General features: G+C 34.0%; 1 protein-coding gene across 1 annotated transcript in view; it reads right to left on the minus strand.

Annotated features, from left to right (window-relative positions):
- The window catches only part of LOC127278257 (protein dachsous), a 243,245-nt gene extending 224,454 nt beyond the window's left edge, over nt 1-18,791 (minus strand). The window contains exon 1 of the mRNA XM_051299871.1: nt 15,626-18,791. Coding sequence (XP_051155828.1) covers nt 15,626-17,314 — 1,689 coding nt within the window. The 5' untranslated portion in view covers nt 17,315-18,791. The remainder of the gene's footprint in view (nt 1-15,625) is intronic.
- Nucleotides 18,792-23,171: the final 4,380 nt, after the last annotated feature.

A 23,171-nucleotide genomic window follows, 5' to 3' on the forward strand; every position in this document is an offset into this window, starting at 1 on the left:
TGCGCTCCTTTATTAAACAAAAAAATAACCAAAAATCAGAACCTGTTTTAAAAAGCGCACTAACAATCGACTTAATTTTCATAATTTTCTAATTTTTCAAGCTTTACCTCTCAATTTAAAAATGTCGAGAGTCTTTAAATACACGCGAGAAGGGTGTGAGAAAAAAAAGTGAAAAGTTCAAGAGAAAGAGAGAGAAAGATGGCTCGGTGCGAGAATGAAAAGTGACACCCGGTATGTGCGAACGAGAGGAATCTTCATTCACGAGATGTAGTGAAGAGAAAGAGAGGGTTTTACGGTCGGCTCCAGAACGTCGGGAGTTCAAACCAGAATCGAACCTCCACTAACATATATAGTATATATGAGTACAAATCGAAAGCCGATTTTATCTAAATCGACTACTAACTTCATTACGAGAACGAAACAAATAAATTATCACCCTCTGAAAAATATTTTGCCACTGTTACTCGCCACCAGTGAAAAAAAATGCAATTCCATCACTAAAAATCAAAAAGGAAAAAAAATGAAACATTTCTTATCAAATGACAAAAATTGCTCTCGGAGGTTGTAAAAGTTTATTATTGAAATTTGTTATGAGGAACTTGAGAATAATAATGACTGCTATAAGTATGATAATAAGTGAGAGTAATGAGTCTTCTCTTCTGGCAATTTATTTTATGAAATTTTTCATGGGCTTTTTTATTGCAATGGACAATTATTATAAAACACTACATGTCTTCAAGAGGTCACAAATTTAAAAAGTTACTACTTTGTTATTAAAATTCCGTTACATAAAAAAGCCACAAAAAAATTAATATCAAATTACAAAATTTTTTTTTTTCTAAAACATTTTTCAAAAATCAAGATTGGATCATCTAAAAAAATGATACATAAACAGAAGGTGAGCGACACACATAAACATGACAGAGAAAAAAACATTTGGTATATCGCTATCTATACGTTTATCCTGATTCAAATTAATTTCCCTCATTCCCTATCTTGCTCGGTATATCATTCCGCACCCGCCTATGACTTTTGCATAGCAGAAATAAAAAGGATAAGAGAGGAGGTTAAAAACAAGAATAGAAGAAGAAGAAGATGATGATGATGATGATGATGATGAGAAAGAGAGGGACGAAAATAAACTCTTTCTTTCTTTCTCGTGCAGCATCACGAGTCTCTCTGGGTATAATTAATACAGGGTCTCATGGAATGCCGGTCGTCTCACTCTTTGGGCCTTCTTCTTCACTCTCTTCTTTTTCCCCCCTTAACTCTCCTTCTCGTGCCACTGACCAGTTTCCTTGCCCCCCCCCCTCCTACTTCGCAGGTTGAAAAAGAGGGCCCCTAGGAAACCTAAATCCTGAGTTTCGACTCGACTAGTTTCGCTCGAGTTCCAAAGAGAGAGAGAGAGAGAGAGAGAAATTGAAGCGCCTCAAGTGATCGTTCCAAAGAATATGGTACCTCTCTTTTGACAACGAGCCTCAAAACACTCGCGACCAGCATTGTTCACCATTGTTTGCCCGATAAATGTTATACCTGCCGCTATGCTTTTGTACTACTCCGTGTGTTTCACTCCCTCCTATATTTTATATTCCACTCGTGTAATGCCGATGAAAAAAAGAAATCCCAAACTTTATATGTATTTTTAAAAAAAGCAAATAGAAGAGTCGTTATCACAACTACACCAAATTTTTCAAGAAAATATGTTAGATTAAACAAAAAACTTACTTTAATTTAATTTTAAAAAATTAAATCAGCTATAATAAATTTTTTCCAATTTAAAAAATAATTAAATTAGCTTTAACGAACTTTTTCCTCGACTTTTCCTAAATTCCACACGATGAACATAATTGTTAATTATAACATCAATCATTCGATGACTGGAGAGTAATTCGTTGAAAAGAAAAGAATGGTAATTAACAAGGGGAAAGAGTCAATAACCTTCTCACGTCAAAGTAGAATTATTGATTATGTTCATCACATATACACAGGAAACAATACCTTCACACAATGATGGAAATTTCAATGTTATGAATGTCAATGTTTCTTTGTTCAATGATCCTAAGCAATAACGAGAAACAATCTGATAATAACCTTATATTGGACAACATCTAGTAATAAACTAACAAAGGAAAAGCACAAACTGGAATATCGAACCCGTTTTTATATCATGTTTCAGCCTGGGAGGTTTTATGGCTGATATTTTTTTTTCAGTGTCGAGGAAGGTTGTCTAATAAAGTCGGTCGCACCTGACAGAAGTGTAGTCAAGCGTATCATTTCCACGTTCCAAAGCATGACATACGTTTCACGTATCGCCTTTTGTCTCCAATATACTATATTTCATAAACTATTTCATAAAAAAATAATAATTTTTTCTATACATTTAATTAGTGAATTGATTCTAATGAGAATTGTGGTCAAGATTCTTTTTTATTTTTCAAATCCCATTCCACTTCTCGTTATAATGACGACGTTCATATAACAACAAATGATAGGATCTAATTGTGGAGTATATAATAAAGGAATGAGCTTGAACTTCATTAACTTGCTTTATTTCCCACACACAAGAAATCAAGGCTCTCATTATTATTATTTTTGTAAGCTAAAATTTTGTGCAATCAGTTTCTCAAAAACTATTCGATGAAAAGAAGGAAAAAAAATATTAAATAAAGAAAAAAAAATATTAAGAAAAAATCTCTTTCCAAGAAACCTCACGGGAAGGAAGAGCTGATGGTAGAGTAATTTTCGACCAAATGACTCGTGGGAGACAAGAGGCAACCTGTCGTTTTGTTCAACTGTTTTCACAGCTTTCCTAGAAAAGGGACTATTCTATAGTGGAATTCAAAAACAACTTTTATAACAGATTGCACAGGGATAAACGATAAACAGATTCTTTGAAATTCTTTCTATCTCATCTCAATCACTGAATCGTTCTTTTCAACGGAATTTCCTTTTTATTATATACTATTTCCTTTAAAACAATAATATTACCTTTCTGCGTTGAAAATTACATTTAATATCATCAATTTAAAAGCTTATAGGAAAAAAAATCTGAATATAAACAAAACTATAAAACATATAATATAGATGTAAAAATGCAAAATTTAGCTAAAAGAAATAAAATAGTTGTGACACACCTTGTAAATAAATTTACAATTTACTTTTAAAAGATTCAAAAGAAGGATCAATAACTAGAAATAACTTTCAATAACTGGAAAGTAATTTTGGAAATTTTTCAAAAGAGAACACTTAACAAAAAAGGTAAATTGTTATAAAAAAAATTCTAACAAGAAAAGAAAATCCCTTTCGAGAATAGATGAACATTTTTTTTTTAAATAGTGAAGAAGGAATTTTCTTGAAGGGACGTGTCGTAAAAAAAAGAAACCTTCACAAAATAAAACGAAGGAAAATTGTCACAAAAGGGGGCAAAAAAATTAGAATAGTGAGGACCTTGAAGAAAGGATCTAAACGAAAGTATCATAAATAAGTGAAAGAGAGAGAAAGAACATTGTTAATTTAAATTCTTTCCATGGTTGAGATTTTTAAGCTCAAATTGAAAAAAAATCTGGGCATTTGCAGTCAATTCCTCGATGTGTAAAATGAATACGGGTTGAAAAAAAAACCGCGCAACAAGCTCGTTACTATACGTACAAACATTTATATACATACAATTTACACTACTTTTCTAAACAATTAACAAACAAAAAAATAACTGATTACAATAATGTAATAAAATTGCAGTTTCATATAACACTTAAACAAGATATTTTAGATAAATTAATTTTGAAAATATGTTTTTAAGAGAAAAACGAGAGCACATTTTTTCGCTCTATGTCGCACATCTATGAATGGGAGTACAATGGAAAAAATTAAGATCTAGCATAACCTTAATAGTGAGGTTAGATCCAGCACATTTGATTGTACAAAGAATGAATATGTCTATAACAAAACATAAAAGCTCAGCTTCTTAAAGCGTTTGTTAACACCCAAACCATAAGGATGGGGAAATAAATTTGAAATGGAATTTGGGGCTTAAAGAAGTAGGAGATTGAGAATGATTGAGGTCGCGCGCGAGGCAGTAACACCTCGGAAGGACAAAATTGCAGGCGCAATATATTTTCTGTTGGTCAGCACGTGCCAGAGGAGAACACGCATTCCATTCGAAGACCATCGGTTACACTTTACAGAATGGTAGGTAGAGTCGGAACGTGCCCGCGAGCTCGCTCTCGCGTATACACGCACAATAACGAATCCATGCTTTGACGTTATACACGACTCTGCATGTTATACTGTATATAAACATAACACGTGGGATTCATTCGCTCAACGATTGCACATCAAGTTCGAGGGACTTTGTATATACATAAATATACATTGATTCATTCACGGCCTATCACGACATTCGAGTGCAATCTTCAATAAAAACCCCCCTTCATGCATTGTGTACTCTACTCATTTACATTATGCAGAGTATACTCTTGATTCAATCTTTTTCAGTGCATAAATATATTCTAGCGAAATTCTCTTTATTATAATATATATTTACCCACACACTGACAATTCAATACAAATGTTTTTATGCCCACGAGAGTCCTTTAATCACATTCTTTTGTCCGTCTTGAAGTTTATTATATTGCCCAACAAGAAATGAGACAACAGAAAACAGCTTCTGAGGCTGAAAATCATTGCCATTTTTAACATTTAGATTTATTTTTCAAAAAATTCTAATTGGAAAAGCAAAATAACTTCTAAGACGGAATCTATAGTGATTGAAACAGTTTTACCGACTAATGACAATGCAGATTTTACCATTTAAATCAGTAATAATTCTTAAATGTTTAGATCTAGAATCAGGGTTACGATATCTCAGGATACAAGACACCAAGCGACAGGTGGCTGAAGTCTCTCTCTCTCGAGTTAGCTTTAGGTCGTAAACTATCTGCTCTTCTCCCTTGCCCTTTGTCAACACCTTTTCTCTCTTTCTCTCTCCTTCCATCACCTTGCGAAAAGGTTTCATCGTTAGGTCTGGCGAACAAAGGATGTAACAACAAGGTAAGAAGTTAACGAGAAACACAAACAAATCCTTAGAAATGTTTCACTTCATTTGAAATTTCCGTCCCACAAAACCAACAGTAAAAATAACCAAAAAATAACTTATAAAAAATCAATTATTATCGAATAATTGGCAATTCTTATAACGATTTGGATTCCATTATAGAAATCAAAATAATAATGATGTTCGTTGAGCACTGAAATGACATATCTAAAGATATTATACGTGATCTTCTGAAGGGTTATAACCAGATTAATCATGGACGAGACTGTCAGTGAGCCATCAATGAAAACGTTTGGTCCAAAAAAGGCAATCAGCGAAAGAAGAGGAAAGCACGTGAGTCAAGTGAAGGGTATTGGTATGTTATATATATAAAAGTACACCAACGTATCGTATTAGCGATACACGAGCATATATACACGTCTTCACACGACATAATAATATCATAAGGACAAACGCACACATTTGATTCAAGCCAATGCGTGAACCGCGCCTACGACAGCCACTATGACGTGCAACAAACATATTCCAGGGAAGGCATTTGACCCAACCAACCACCTGCTGTGTTAGCCCAATACCCGTTCGGCGTCTCGTCTCTCTCTCTCTTTCTTTCAGCATTCAAAAGTATTACAGCATCGCACCGTTTCTGGCCCGACAGATGAAGTTATGCAAGTTCAGAAACACTAGGACGTCCTGTGTAAAGGTCACTGCACCACCTGTTTCAAGATTAGTCCGATTTACCGATAAGGGGAGAGGAGGGGGGAGGGTGCAAATATTATAAAACATTTGTTTATTTGTATCACCACAAAATGCACTGAAAGAAATTTTTCCTTACGGATGTAATTCTGACTAATCAAAATTAAATAAATAAATTCCATTGATCTCGATTGATGATTTTGTTACAGCCGTAACGTTGGATTGTTTTCGCCATACAGATAAAGTAACGTATAGATATCACTTTTTGATGAATTCGTATATTATTAATGAAAATTCTTGTTTGCAATCCCTCGTTCTCTCTCTACAATAAATCTCAACAACACACAAAATTGGAATCCTTATATACACATCGTTAATTACTGGAAAATACTGGAATTACTCGATTCCGATAATTATAAACTCCCATTAGTGAAGGAGCGAGACATGTCAGAAATAGGCGATAGGAAGTACAAAGAAGAAAACATTCTTATTCTTCCTATTTTCTAAAAACAACTAAAATATAAAGCCATTTATTGTCAATAATAATTCGAAAGAGAAACTTTGATTCTCAAACGTATCTAACAGTAATTCGTAGAATTCTGTTGTAATTGTGCAAATGAGATTGGTTTTTCTCTACTATCTCAAAATGGTCACAAGAGCAGCGTGTCTAAACGACGAGATAAAAACTATTCTGATTTTATTTCTAAATTTTTCACTAACTCGTTTCCTTTACCTGCGCGAACCCAATATACTACGGATTATTAGTAAAATCTAATAAATCCTCAATATGGGGAATTCTAGCTCTAGTATTTCGTTATACTTGATTAGTATAGCGAGAGGAGTGGCTCGATATTCCCCCCCGAAACATGAAAAATATCAATTAAACCAGCGATGACTCTGTATGGGTGAGTCCTCCAATTAAATATACTGCATTTTTAGTTATAAAAAAGTAGCTAAAAATATATAATCCGTAGTTTCTCAGATTCATCTATAAAGTTAGAATTTTCGAACCTCAAATCCCTATTGGATAGTAATTACCGTCCCCGTTTTGTACGCTCGTAATTAATCAAATTCCACATATAGAGGATGACGCGACGAAAAACGAATCGGCCTCAGGGCAAAGAATCCATTAGCCAAACGCGTATATTACATCATTCGCGAACTCTACATTAACTTTTATTCTTTCCTAACGTTAAAATTCGCCAATTTGAAAAGCATTTTCAATATAGTTAAAAATTTCCGCAACTAATGATTAATAGTGGAACAAATTGACACGGATTGTTCTTTCTTAATATAAAATGTATATATATTTTACCATTTAAATATATAACTTTGGAGGTCATTTTCTTCCCTAAAAAACAACAAACTGTATGGTGGACTTGAAAAGTAATTGGAGAAAAAAGGGATCTCTTATAGATTTCGCTACGGTAGCAAATCAATTATGGCGTCGCTACAAAAAGACTTATTCCATTCGTTATTGCCGTCTCTATTTTAACTTGCCATTCTTGCTGCGTCAGCCAGTTGGTTTTTGTTCAAACATTCTTCACTCGGTATACATACATATATGCCAGAAAATAGCGATTCCTTTGCGTATTGAAATATATTCCAAAATAGAAACACAAGATAAATATTCCATCGTTCAAAATTATTTCTTCATTACCGGATACTGAAGTTTTAGGTTAGGTTTCAAAAATGTTTTTTTCCTCTTTCTAAATTAAAGATCCAATTAAATATTCGAAAAATCGACTCGAATGTCAGGGAAAAACCTTTCGAAGGATTAATGTCTCACTGGATTGAATTTATTGGGGAATGGAGAATCTTCGTTGGCATAGATCTTAGTCTGATCGTTCTCTAATCGGATAGAAAGAGAGAGAGATTATCGTTTTAGGTTAAGATTTAAGTGAAACTGTTTGGTTGGGGTTATCTAAAGGTATATAACCACATGCACGACAACTCGCTGCAGGGCAATAGACTGCACTTTGCTATAGCACTTTCCCAATACGACGCAGTCATGTATGTATTGGAAAGTCGGTTCTCTCACACGCACGTTTGTCTCGTCACCCATTTTCTCATGTATTGGTCAGAAAGAACCTGACTAGCCGACACCAATATACAAGAACCGCTTTCTCTCGACGCCTCGAGTCAATGCATTTATATATGAACAATTCACACACACATACACACACCTCAACATCAAACTAACTTCATTAAGTCACCAGAATTGAGCATCTCCCGGAAACAACATTTTGCAAATTACAGACTTATGGAGCTTGAAAAGCGACTTATAAGCTATGGAGGCATTAATGTCGACTACGACCCACATTCGCATGGGAAAATAGAAAACAGAGAAAATTCTTTAATTAGAACAATGGAGTTCACTTTGTTAAGCCTATCAGATGTCACAGTTCCCGTGAGACGAAAAGAAGAAAAAAAAGTCGCACTTGTAATTAAGTCTGATGAATCGCCATACGGAGAAAGTTCGCAAAAGCAAAGAAAACTTTTTTTAATCCAAACAAATTTCATCTTTGATTCAAAAAGTGATTTTAAAAAAACAATTTCAATGTTTCAAAGAAATCTTTTTTCTAGGTGAAAATTGTAAAAATTTGACAATTTTTACTTCTGTCAAAAAACTATAAAACCCATCTTCTTTTTTTGTTCTCATCTAATAAATTTCACTCCATTTAATTAGCTTGTAAACGTTTTTAATTGCTCAATAAATTTTGATTTTATTTTAATTAACCGATAAATTTACATTTCTTTAATTCGCCGGTAAATCGAGGCTAATATATAGAGGGAAAATTATGGTGAGAATATAACAGAATGAAAATGAAGACACAAGGAAATAGGCGAAACATAAAAGCCTCATGATCGTTTAATTGTAGATATTGTCTACTATATAGACTATTATAATCTTTTAGCGGAATAACACTGCGTAGAATCTTATCTCAATTCATTTATTCTCAATATGTTTATCGAACATATACTAAACAGTAATATATATTAAAATCACTGGCAGGATACAAAAGCAGTCGCACCTGCATTATTATTAGGTCTCGCAAGATATTTGAAATTTTAGTCGTTCAGGGCAACTTTCACCAAAGTGTGATAGGGAACTCGTATTTGCAAGCAAGGAAGTGAGGCGAAAAATCAATTTTTCACAAAATTACACGCGGTTAACCCACGTCCACTTGGACGATTAAGAACGTGGTCGTCGTCGTCGAAGTCGTCGCTCTGAGAGAGTAGAGAGAGAAACCCGAAAGTTTTCGCAATGAGGCATGGAAGCGTGCGTTAAACTTTGCCCTGGCAAGCATTGCTCTTCCCGATGATGAACCTCGAATGCTAATAAAATTTCTCCCAACTCTCTTTTTTATCATTTTTCAATCCGTCTATAATGACTCAAAAAAGAACTAGACTCAAAAAAATTAAATCCCTGTTCCAGGGACCGGATTTAATGTTTCATGAGGATTTGGAACTTCCTGACGTGGGCCCTGCCGGGGCCAAAACAGGCGCTGGTCGGGACTCAGTTTCAATAGACTAATCGGGCTGAAATAGAACTTTCTATGTGACTATAAACTTCAGTGAAAGAAATGTAATAATTGAATGGAAAAAGGCTTGTAATTTTACCGGCACATAATCATCAAGACTTCAAGGAGCAGAAAATCGAGGGAAAGAGACGTGATTTTCCCCCCCTGTGACTCGTCTACTTATGCTTGGCAGGATTTTACGAGCGATTCTTCAACAACGGCGTTATGCATCGTGAACTCCGAGGCCTTTGGAATAGATGTGAGCCGTTCGTTCTTTTATATATATATATCTTCTTGCGTTCCCGCATGGTACACCTCGTCCCTTACTGCCGTAACGAGGGGCGCAAAGGTATGGACATTTTTCCACGGTTTCTTGTCCGACGCTCGCGGAAGATCGACCGCCGTACCGAACAATATACATATATATGTATATATATATATATATATATAGAAGGAAAACGAGGACGCGGGAGCTCGCCAGCAATGTGCAACTGCGAGAGATGAGATACGCGCGATAGGCTAAATTATATGTGGTTAGGCGAGAGGACACCTTCCAAGAAAATAGTTTGCCATTTATTATCCAAAGAATCATTATCATTTTTATAATATTAGAAGACATCAAAGCACCAACTAAGAAATGTGTAATAATACCATGAGTCGTTTAAGAATGGCGCGTTGCTAATAACTAATGAAAGGCGCTACTCCTCTTGCAAAATTACTGGTATCAAGTTTTATCAAAATATATAATCTCCTCGCAACACAATCTCTGTCGTTTATTAATTAACATTCACATTAATAAAAGAAAAAGGCTATTTTTTTTTAAGATTGATTTTTTTCTATACATTTTCTACCAATTTTTCTATGCAAGTTTCCTAAATTTCAGAAAAATAAGACAGTTTTTGCAGTGAAATCAAATTCCAGTCTGAAAAAAATAGCAAAAATTTCCAAACGAATAATCTACTTTTATATATAAATGATTATAGGTAAGACATTATTTCTCTCCGATGGTATATAATAAGAAAAGGTAACGGTGCTAGAAAGGGTATGGACTAGGATTGATATGTTTGTAGCATGGAATTTCATGTTTATTTTGCAGTGATGCGGAATAGAGGTGCACTATTATATACGATGGCTTTTGTGAATCTATTATGGGGCAATGTGTTATATATATAGTGAGGGACATTTGAAAGAGAAGGGGCAAGGGGATGTCTATATGTATAAGATCCTGAAATGGGATAGTAAACGCAATGTTACGTGTGGGACTGTCTTGGTGTTCTCTCGTTCGCACGGTACGTCATGTCACGTGGGTTTTGTATATACATATACATAGAGGGAAATACACGCGGTTTTCTTCTGTATATTATATCTTCGTCTATGGAAAGTTTGCAACGAATGCGCAATTTCACTCGATATAAAACCACGAGATTATAAGAAAGCGCAAACGCAAAGAGGAGCAAAAAATCAGAAATTAATTATATTAAGTAATTATATACTCTCCAAATCTGAATAATCTGAATTAGTTTCTGTTCAAAATGAGTCATTGCTAAACGCTATATAACTAATTCAAATTTAATCCGATTATTTTTAATAGTGAAAAATAAAATTCGCATAAAAAGTAAATTCTTGCATAAGAAATACCTATTCACATTCTAAGTACACGATTTTATTTCAATGACAAATATCCATTTTTGGAGGGTGTATAATATCAATGGTGAATAAATTTTAAGGTGCTCACATTTTAGGGTGTAATTCCTTATTGTTTTCTATTACCGATACATATACATTTTATTGCAAAATACCATATAGTTCCAATGGCACATACATTGTAATGTACAATAGCACATTGTTTCACATATGCTGCATGTACATGTTAATGCACAATGCCATATTGTTCGACATGTTACACAAGTTCTAATGCACAAGGTTATTTCATTCGAGAGAAGACTTCCACGAAGAAAAGTGTTTATGATTTCAAGAAATTGGTGCTCTCTTTAAAGTATATAGCCCCCAAGGTTGGTGTGGGAAAGTAGAAAAGAGGAATCGCGTAAACATTTCCAGAATCGCAGGGCACGATCCGCGTCACGTACAACAACTCGTTGTTGGTTTTGCTCGATCTCCGAACGACCAGGGACGGCACGACCGCGATGCACGTGAATGCACACGTCGTATTCATGTTGCACTCGGGAATGTGGCCTGGTGCGTAGGATTCAAAACAGGAGAGTATATATATATATATAAAGGCAATCGTAAACGGCAACAATTGTTGCGGGCGTTGCCACTCGAAATAGTGTCTAATGCCACATATGTCAGACGATGGTTATATTATGATCATCGCCACTTTGTACGGCGATTCTCGATACCATTTTCCTTCTATCCTCTGGCTATACCAATGGGTGCCAATTTTGTTACCAATTTAGTGCCATTTCTATGCAAAAGCTTCGTGTCAATTTTCTCAACATACATATCCTGTCGACCTCACCTGCTCATCTGGAACATGAACCGCAAAAGAGAACTAACCCTATTCGTGAAGAAGAAAAAAAATACAAACGACCGTTCATTTATGCAGAAGAAAAATACAAGAGTGGTAGTATACTATTTACGAAAAAAAACCTCCACTGCTTTTTACCTCTTCATACTTTTACGAGAAGAAAATTTTACTTTTTCCTATACCCCCAGTTTCTAAACTCTCGTAGATAAATTATTTTTAATAGCATGCATAAATTTTCCTTCGAAGCTTCTAAATCGCATTTTTCAAAAAAAAAAAAAAAAAAAACCTCTTCCATATAAAGCAAAAATGTATTTAAAAAAATCGATTTTCCATTACTATTTTTAGGAATCGATTGCGATTGTTATTTATCAAAAAGTTGATTTCTCTTAAACAGGCTCCTGAATTCCTGACGCACTTCACTTATTGCGCCTGAATTACAACACACATCTGAGCAACAATAATTACCCTTTTTAAAGCCGAGCGATTTTTCAAACGTCATTCCATTGGGTGAGGAACCTCATCCGGCGCACACCTCTCCAAGAAGCGATTTTCAAAGAAGGAGTAATACAGATTTCATGCAGAGTCCAACTTTCAGAACCCGTTTCCACAGGCGAGACGTGGCCGTAGATTTGACTTGTGAGAGGATGAGGAGGTCGAGGCCAAGAAGTAACCGAGCAAAAGAGAGGGAAAGGAAGACAAAAAAAAAGAATCAGAAAAATAATACAGAAGAAGAACGAAAAAAAAGATGCCGGAGAATAAAAAAAGGACAAGAAAAAGACAAAAAAGAAAATAAAAAAAATAACATTCAAAAAAAGAAAATAATTAAAAAAAATGTAAACGTAAATAAGCTTCATGGAAAAAACAAAACTGGACAAAAGAAAAGAAATATAGGAATAAAAATAGATTCACGAAGAAATAACCAGGAAATCAAGGGGTGGAGCGACCAAACTCCAAAATGGGAAATTTTTTACGAGATTTGTGGGTGTAACAAAAAAACCTATAATTATGATAATAACAGATAGAAATAATTATAATTATTGAATTTAACAAACCCTATAAAATATTACGTCCTATTAACATTCCATTCTATACATTCAAATTTGAAAAGAAATGAATGTGCGCGCCTTGAAAAATGCACTCATTTATTCTCCAAGTGTCCATCTGCCTTTGCAAAAGCAATGTTCGCACAAGAGGGTTAAAGCTCAAGATATAGGGAAAAAAAACACCGCAACTGCAAAAGAACCTGTCTCTCCTTCTCTTCATATTTCTCATACGATCAATCCTCTTTAGCCACTGTTAAACATTTCAAGCGCCAATACCATCAGCTTAAAATTCATCTCTCTCTGTAACCAATCAGCTTCCGAAATCTCAATAACCGATTGGATAATCTCTTTCTCTCTCTCGCAAAAACGAAGTTAACTTGCCTAAGGTGAGGATTTCTGATTCTCATTCCATAACTAACAATGAAAAAATTTACGATTAAGTATAAATTCCAGAGGGGATCGAATTGGAGAAAAGTTTATAAAACCAAAAATAATGCAAAAACAAGTTCGATTTCTTCTTTTGCAAACATAAACGAAATCTGGAGAAAGGATGATAGAAAGAAAACCTTGTGAGAGTGAGAGAAGTATACCTAAAGATTGAAAACAAAGTGAAATGAAGAAAGAGAGAAAATGAGAGAGCAATCCAAGTTTAACGAAGACCTGTCAACGTCAACGATAATGGCAGGGATGAGCTTTTTACTACGGTGCCATCCTCCTCTCCAAGAAAGGCCTATCGACTTCTTGGATCTCGAATCCCGCGACCGGACTCCACTATCTGTGAACCCGCTCTTTGACTTTGGATTCGTGCTATCTTGTCACTTCAACGGAGGAACCTATACGTATAGAGACTTTCGACCTGAACATTCTCTTTCTATATATACCTATATAACATGCATCAAGTATCAACGATACATGTTAACTTCGAGAAATCACTCAACAGAATTCATTTTCATTCAATTCTCATTCCCGCCACAACACGATGAGCCAACTAATTCTTTCCATCTTCAAAATGTTAAACAAAATATCTATTTTTTAAATATTCAAAACCAAATTGTATTGTGATGATTCAAGATTATTTTTTTTACAAGATTCGTGAATGAGTTTCAAATATTCAAATATTTTGACACTCCTTGACATATGAGTCACCGATTAGTGTCCTATAAGGTACAAATGGGATTTTAAATTTATAACACCGAAGACAAATTCAAAACTGATTTTTTTTTAAATAAAAAAAAATAATATCCTAATTAAATAATTATATAATATATTTATAATAAATTCTATTCCAAGCTACATAAATTATTGAAAAACTATACTAAATTAATACCAAAGGGATTTTTAAAGTAACTATTCATAAAATATGTTTTCCTCTCAAGATCCTAAATAAAAAATTTATTCATAAAATATAACTTCCTTGCATCGAGTGGAATATCATCAACCGGAAAAAAGAATGTCTTTTATTAACGTAATCCTTAAGCATAAAATTCTTGAGTTGAACATCTTGAAACCTAGTTATTTGTTATTAATGATTATGTCGTTCTTATAGCGGAATTAATGAAATGTCTATTAAGAGAATTCCAAGTGAACTGAAATATATATACATTTCATGAAGCGGAAAAGTAAAATTTCACATACATAGATATTAAATATCTCTATTAATTAGTTCGACTTATATTTTTAGAATTAAATAAATTTCACGATCTGAAAATTTTCAACGAAAACTATAATTTAATTGGAAATTTTAAAGACCGCACCTAAATTATTATCAATTTCTATTTTTATTTATTGTCCTCAAATATAAAAAATAATTTTATTTCTAGAAAATGGTGTAATATTTTCCCAAAAAAAAGTCTAAACAGAAATTCTGTACTTTTGACAGTTCATTTTTGTTTTCTATTTGTATTAACAAGAAATACGAGTAAAATTATAGCGAATCTTCCAAAGAATTCTGTCTACACATTTGAATAATGAAACATTGAATGAATGGAATTTTCGAACGCGCGCATATATGAAATTAATCGAAGAAATTAATATTAACATATTAACAAAACCGCAAAGAACTAATAAATTTATATTATATTTTCATCAAAATAAATCTATTCTATAATAATTGAAATATGTAAAGCAATTTGAAATATGCATAAGCTTGTAATTTCCTCTTGGCGCATATATTAATACTTTAGAATTTAAATTAAAGTGTTTATTAAAATAGCGTATATGACGATTATAAGATATTCCGGAATTTTGCCATTGCACTTTTAAAATAATTTAATTATCATTTTTATTTTCATTTTTTTTGCTATTATAATTCTAAAAGCAGTTATTTTCAATTCCACGAGAAATAATAAGTCATTAAACAACTGTTATTTCTTCTATTAAATTCAATTTTCATTGACTGTTAGGCCGCACACAAAACGTTAAAATAAATATAAAATCAGAAATTGTACCTCACAAATGTTTTTTGTAAAAAAAAAACAATATAAAGCAAAAAAAGTCCTCAAATAAATTATTCGATCGCATTAAATTCGTAAATATTTGTTAACCCTTTTAATTTACAATTGTGAAATAAATTATAATAATTAATGTTGTTGCAGATAAGAACAACTCTTACAGAACAGAGATAGGAAAAAACTGATGAACCAATATAATTGACAAACTTATTTATGTTATTAATAACAGAAACTATTGTTAATGCAAGTGGTTTGGGACTAATATCACTAAGAAAATAATTGCAAATTCCAGAACTCGACAAACTTTTTCCAAAGCCTAATACATAAACAAAGAATTCGCGTAATAGTATATATACGTTACGAGAGTCGTTTACCTTGAGAAAGCAGCGTCCAACCGGTAGATCCTCAGGCACCGTGGCGTTGTACAATGGCTTCTCGAAGATGGGTTCGTTGTCATTAAGATCATGCACTGTCACACGAACGGTAGCACTACTACTAAGAGGTGGACGACCCGAGTCGGTAGCAACAACAACAAGAATTGGCGCCGGATCAGCCTCACAGTCCACGTGAGTCACGGTACTGATCAAACCCGAATTCACATCAATTGCAAACCACGTTGTATTCAATAAACTATATTTAATGACAGAATTTGCCCCCTCATCCAAATCCGTAGCACTAACACGCAAAACAGATGTTCCCGGTTCCGATGCCTCCAATAAATGTGCATCATATCTTTCCTGAAGAAATTTTGGAGCATTATCATTCACGTCTGTCACTAAAAGCCTAAATGTCCTTACTGCTCTCAACGGAGGTGTTCCTGCATCCGTGGCTTCCACCAAAAGATCATAAACCGGCTTTTCTTCACGATCAAGTGGTCGTTCAACGACAACAAGATAGATAATGTTGTCACGTGTCGTCAGTCCAAAGTGTCCGTCGCCACCTGATAGTGTGACGGTTGCATTGGAGTATTCCGTTCTTGAATCAGGATCGCTGACCGATATCCTTGCAACGAATTCACCAGGTTGTGCACTCTCACTGATCTTGGGCGTAGCGTCGTCCGACAGGAAAATAACCGTGATCGCCGGCTGATTGTCATTCACATCGGTGACATGGACTGACACGAAGGTACTTGCCTCAAGCGGCTGTGCACCGCGATCCCTTGCGACGATTACCAGTTCGTGTCGCTCCTTTGACTCAAAGTCCAATGGCTTGTTCACATAAACCATGCCCGTTTCCGGATCCACTCGAAACATCTCCTCGCGGTCGGATTGACGACGATTGATGGAATACTCGATTCTACAATTGTCACCGGCATCCAAGTCAGTAGCGTTCACCATGAGTATTGGTGTGCCGACGGTGGCATTCTCCGGTACACTTGCCGTGTACCGTGTCTGATTGAAGATCGGCGGATTGTCATTGACATCTTGCACTGTGACATTGACATGGAGTCGAGACCTTAGAGGTGGTGCACCGCCATCCAGTGCTTCTATCACAAGATGATACCAAGAACGTGCCTCCCTATCAAGAGAGCCAGAATTCTGTAAATCCAAATACAAAACACCGTCACGTCCCCGATGTTGCGAAAGTCGAAACATATCTCCGTAATTTCCCGAGACAATTTCATATCGTTGAGTCGAATATTGTCCCAAGTCAGGATCCTTAGCTGGTGGTAGGGCACGTTTTGCATCGCGTGGTGAATTTTCTGGAAATTCAACATCCACATGTTCGGCAGGAAACGTTGGTGCGTTATCATTTTCATCAAGTACTTTGATGACCACCCGAACATTCTGTGGTAGAGCAACGAGACTATATGATGGTCTAGTCTCACGATCCAGAGGCACTCTTGTTTTTATCTCGCCGGTCGCATGGTCTACTATTAAATCAGCATCAACTGCTGATCCAGGCACAGGGACTATTAAATAAGGTGGACTGTCAGCATCAATGTAGCCAACTCTTGTTCCCGGTGCTGCATTTTCCGAAACCTCGAGATACCGAACGAGTTCGGATTTCGTACCCGGGAATTGCGCCACTCCCAGGACGAAAATCAGCAGCAAGACCCGCATCCTGGGTCACTCCCTCCTCCTCCCGCCACTTTTCTCACAAATACTATCTTGATCTTTTCATATCTGATGGAAAAATCCACGTAAAATCACTGTTTCAACAAACTCTTTTTTCTATCATCACCATACACCCACAATCACCACCACATCACAAAAAAACAAACCTATTTATAAATCAGTCACTTCCAAAAGAATCAATTTTTGTTCGTAATCCAGATTTTATTTAAAAAATTGTATGACAAACATAAAGGAAGAAAAGAGATGCTACTCTTTTGAATATGTCTGTATTCGTAAGTATCCGCACGTGGTGTCTGATCATAGTGAGTGTAATACTCAGCTCATCGTGATCATTCCAGCGAGAGAAGACGTGCGATGACCTCTCGATGCCTGCAGTTTGAGTCAGCCTTCAACTCACGTGACTTCTTGCCAAGTGTGACCAAAACAACATGTATTTTATGTTGGAATAATTTCAATTTTCCTCTTGAAAAATAAGGCAAAGAAGAAAGAGAGAGACAGAGAGAAAAAAAAGAAAACGCGAGACAGAAAGAGAAGGAAGACACTGGTCTTCTCCAAGAAGATCTTGGCCTTCTCTTTAGACGCGATCCAGCAAGCGAGCACAACAGGGATGAAAAACCTGAACAGTATCGACGGAATCTCACATCACCTAACGCAATAAACCCGCGCTAGCCGGTGCCTCGCCGTATCGCAGAACACTGCACCTTAAGGCCCAAATACCAAATTGTAGATCATTCACTTTAATCCAAATTGATTTGCGCGATATACCAACTATTCACACCGTAATAGAAGGAGGACCAATGATATTATTTTCGGAACTTGGCTAGTTTTTTTCTTCTTTTTGTCGAGTAACAGTACACGAGGAGATTAACGCGACGTAAGGCCCAGCGTCTGTTCCGCGCGGCTTCGAGGTTAGGCATGCACTGACATGGCGGCACCTGCAAGGTCTTCCCTTCCCCTGCTAACTTTAGTTAGGCGAGTTGCTTTTGCTCGGCTCGATCAGGGTAACCGCTGGACCCAACAGCGGCCATCTTGGAGAGGGGATCGTTGGGTCCGTTTGCTCGCTGGCTCACTCGCTCACGAACCTCGACATTCGACTCGACTCTCCGCTAGAGTACACTATACCAAAGTGCCTGCTTGCCTACCTACCAACCTACCTACCTACCTGAGAGTAAGGTATGCGAAGAACTGACTTACCGCCGACACTCCCTTTACTTCTATGGAACTTCATGCCCAGAAACTTTTCAATTTATCGCACGCAATTTTTCTTTTATTCATAGAAAACCTAAGTAGGGCCGCTTTTTTCCCCCATTGTTGTTGTTAGTTGAATTTCCTCTAAAAAATAAGCTTATATGTGGAACAAACTCTAATATACCTAATTAAACAAAACAGCAATGTTATGCAGATGAAATCATTCTGAGATGAAGGCAGAAAATAATTTGGGATCATGTTTAGATAAATACTCCCAAATAGTACAGAAAATGGCTACAATATTGCATAAATAAACTATATTTTTTATTAATTAGTAATTCAAAGAATATTCAGCTTAATAGCAATTGTTTAAAATTTGAATATGTGATTAAAATTTTTAATACTACTACACATCATTCTTCCTCATTTTATTATATTCAAAAACAATAAGAGATATACGACATAATAATAATCGTGAGTTGGCAAAAAGGGTAGAAGCATAGAAAAAATGACAATAATTGCAATAAAGTATTTCTATATGTGTTAAAAATGATGGCATCTGACCAGAGATAAACAAGTTTAAATCTTTAAGCATGATAAGATGAATTTGCTAATTCACTTTACAATAATTAATTAATGAACTTTTAAAAAAAATTGCATTTAATTATTTCTCAAAAATGTTTAACATTCGTAAATAAGTTTTTAAAAAAGAAACCAATTGTTTGTTCAAAGGAAACGATTAAAAAAAATAATAAAAATTTATATATATCAGAAAAATAAGTGTCCGTTTTATTTCGAAGAAATATTTGAAACTATTTCAAGGGTAAACAAGTATTAACCTAAAAGATGTGTGCGACCATCATAAAACAGATTTTAGAGAGCAGAAATATTTGAATGGAAATAAACTAATATTTGGAAAACATGAAGATAAAATTTTTTACCTTGAATTTTATTAAAATTAACCAATTAGAAATTATCAAGAAAATTGTCAATGAAAATCCTATATTGATATATAAAATGACAAAATATTCGTGCCCATAAAAATTTGCCTCTGTCGAAATTTCTAGCGATATTCTATTATGCGCAATAAAAAAAAATGGATTCTTTTAATAGTTAGTCCGAATGTATAACTTTCATGTTGAACAATGTTCTGAAAGAATTGACAAGAATTTATCTCCTTAAAGTGAAACACATAAAACAATTTTACGATTTCTCTGGACTACCAGAAATAAATACTTCAGAGAGAGATAGCAAAAAATGTGAAAAAATTAAAATCGAAAATATTCTATTTATTATGAAATATATACTAATTCCTAAACTGATTTACATTTTTATTAAATCTAATAAACAAAATATTCACTAACTATGAAAATTTATCACAGTAAAAACTAAATTAAATTATTAATCTTCACAAAAAATTATTAATAAAATGTTTTGGTGAATAACAAATTTAATTTATATGTTTTTTAAAAGTGATATACTAAACAAATTGTTCAATTAAATAACATTCCTGGAAAATGAGAACAATTTCTAATGAAAACGTGTAAAAAGGATTCAGGTCATTGACAGGTATGTTCACGTATTAAGTCGATGACACCATTTCCAGGTAAAGTTCTTCTTTATATTATAAAGGTCTCAGATGATAGTGCTAATATGAAACCATAAAACATCTTTCTCACCAAAAGATTGATATTTTCAAGGACAATAAATCTCTTCTCCGAAAACAATTGCGAGAGCTCGGTAATTTACAAACAATCCGATGTAGAAAAAAAGTCCAATAAAAATTCAATAAATCAAATCATCTAAATTCCTATCTTTTATATGATTTCTCAAATATTAAAAAAAACAATCTCGCCAATTTAAAAGTTTAAAAATTCAATTTTCAATTAAAGGAAAATAATCTCAGAACAATTATTTTAATTCAATTTAATTTTGACTATTAAAAACACCATTTCACTTAGTGAAAACCTATATTTTATATAATATATCTCAGGAATTTTTATCTAATTCTAACATCATTAGAATCCTCTTCTTAATTTTCAATCTCGACAGAGGAAAAGATTATTCACAGCATCCGTCTTTTTTTACGAGTATTTGGGAAAAATCGTCTTGACAAAGTGATATATTGAAATCCATAAAAATTTACCGTAAGAAATTTCAGTCGCACGAAATACCATTGGACGCATTTTTAAAGGAACAGAGAAAAGTGTCGTAAAACTTTGATAGCAGATTCATGTAAGATCTCACTCATCAAATCTGAACCAAAATAAATTAGCTTTTAGCATATATAATGGTATGAGGAAAATTTAGAGGGTATTTTGTTGTTTTTTGACTATATTTGAAAATTTAGAAACTTGCCAGAAACCGCATCGTATATCTCTCAAGATTCTGGAGGGTCGAGGACCCGGAATTTTCTCTCTTTCGCTCTCATTCTATCTGACAACATCTATAAAAGTAGAAAGATAAATCTCCCGCCTACCACTATATACTCGACGCACAGACAATATATATACTTGAACCGTACATCATCCCCAGTATTGTTTGCCGAAGCATCAGTCGTCCAACCTGGACCTTCTAATATTGCAGGTGCTATATATAACCAAAAAAGAATTCTACAACGTATTAGATTCAAACCATAGTAGCAATTATTATTCAGCAGCCTTATTTTATTTTCAAAACATTCTTTTTAAAATCATTCGTATAAATAATTTTCGAATATTCTTTTCATCATGATCAAGTCTCAAAATAAATCAAAATCATTCATGGAAAAAAGTAAAGGGGGGGGCAAATAAACCAAAAAATAGTTTGTATTTAAGAACTAATACAAAACTAACAGGAAGCCCTACTATACTTTTCCACTTAAACACAAGAGCCGGAAATATAATAAATGAACAAAGCAAATTTATGGAAATATCTCTCAGCGGGTTAGGATTAACGCAGGTGAATGTTAATTTGTCACCTCAGGAGGGAATATGACCTATTATACTGGCACACTTAAGGAATAAGACTACTCTCATTAGCATTTTCATCAAATCAATTTCAGTGGTTAAAGTTAATTATTATTATCCTTTCTCAACAATAGTCAAATTAATTTTCCCCATCTTTCTTGAATCAACATATATATAATTAAATGCAATTATCAACATCATTAAAATTTATTGCTTTTCCCTAGTCTACAATTATTTGCCCGTATTCATATATCAATTCAAAAATAATTAATGCCATTAACTTATTTTTATAACAATTAATTAAAAGAGGGAAATAAGAAAAATTCTTTCAAAAAAAATATAAATTACATTTAATTCTATAAATTTTTCAAAAAAAAAGTAAATGAGAGACTCAGCAGAGTTAAAAATGTAAAAGAGCCGAAATAAAAATGATTTCTGTGAGAAAGGAGTCGCCCTCGATCGGGATAATGTTCGAAATGAATTGATAATAGTATTCAAGAAAAAGAACTTAATAAATACATGAGAAATGAAATAATTATTTCCAAATAAGTTAAAAAAGCTTCTTTCATTACTCATCGACGAACAAGTTCGCTTTAATTCAAGAAGCAGTTATATACGATATTGACCCAAGGACATCGGATAATCCGATTCGCTCGTCACTTGGCACTTGGCACTTTTTCATCTCTTCTCATGACTATATATATAAAACTCTCGAGCTCAATTTCAACACAAGAATCTCTTATGAATAATTAAGTATACTCTTTGTAAGTGGACAAAATTATAAAGGAACAAAAATATTGTCATAAATAATAATCATTGTCAATTTGTAATCAGTAAATTTTAACTAATCTTACAAAAATAATTTTAATCCGTAACTATATTGGACGGAATATTTTCCTTAAAGATCTATATGACAACAAATAATAAAAGCGACTCACCGATTGATGAAAACCCACGTCGAAGAAATGATTCCCAGAGACTCTCGGAAAATCTCTGCTCCTTGTTTAACTCTGCTTTGTTGCACTTTCACGAAGATTGAAATCGAAGTCATTTTTCTGCATCCTCCAACATCCTTTCTGTGTTTCAGCTTCAAGGAGATTCTTTCAAACTAAATAGCCCTCGGAGATCCCTACTTTCAAGTTAAATTTCCATTCAGAAAATGTGAAAAATAACCGTAAAAATAGACCGAGTTCTAAAAAGTCCGAATATGAAGAATTCGGTGTCCTTTCAGATATCCTTTTTTACTTTTGCCCTTATCTTTGGAGTACGTGACACCACAAGCCATCGAGGATAGAATCTGCAAAAAGAAAAATTAAAATACTGTCAGCGCTGTACTAACATGTAGTTAAATCTTTAACCGATCGGTAAAATAGAAAGCTATAAATAATTTTAAAGAAAACAAAATAATTTTCAACCTTTAAAAAAGCGCAAGTTTTTAAAAATTTTTAATTTCTTTGTAATTTCTTTTACAGCAGATTTCTTTCCCATGAAATTTTCTTTCTTTAATCACATAATTAATTACTTTTTTGCCCCCTAAATGTGACCTTCATAATAAATCAAATGATTTTTGTCGAGTATAAAAATACAAAAATTCAAAGAACATTTTATTCAAGATTTAATTTTATCCAAAAACGATAGCGAGACCTCCACTGGGCAATTATTCTGAACTCTCTTTTATTTAATTATTCTCCTTTATAAGCCTGATA

This window comes from Leptopilina boulardi, unplaced genomic scaffold (genome assembly GCF_019393585.1).
Source record: "Leptopilina boulardi isolate dan_hultmark-lab unplaced genomic scaffold, ZJU_Lbou_2.1 LbouV2_202, whole genome shotgun sequence".
NCBI classification, from domain to species: Eukaryota; Metazoa; Arthropoda; class Insecta; order Hymenoptera; family Figitidae; genus Leptopilina; species Leptopilina boulardi.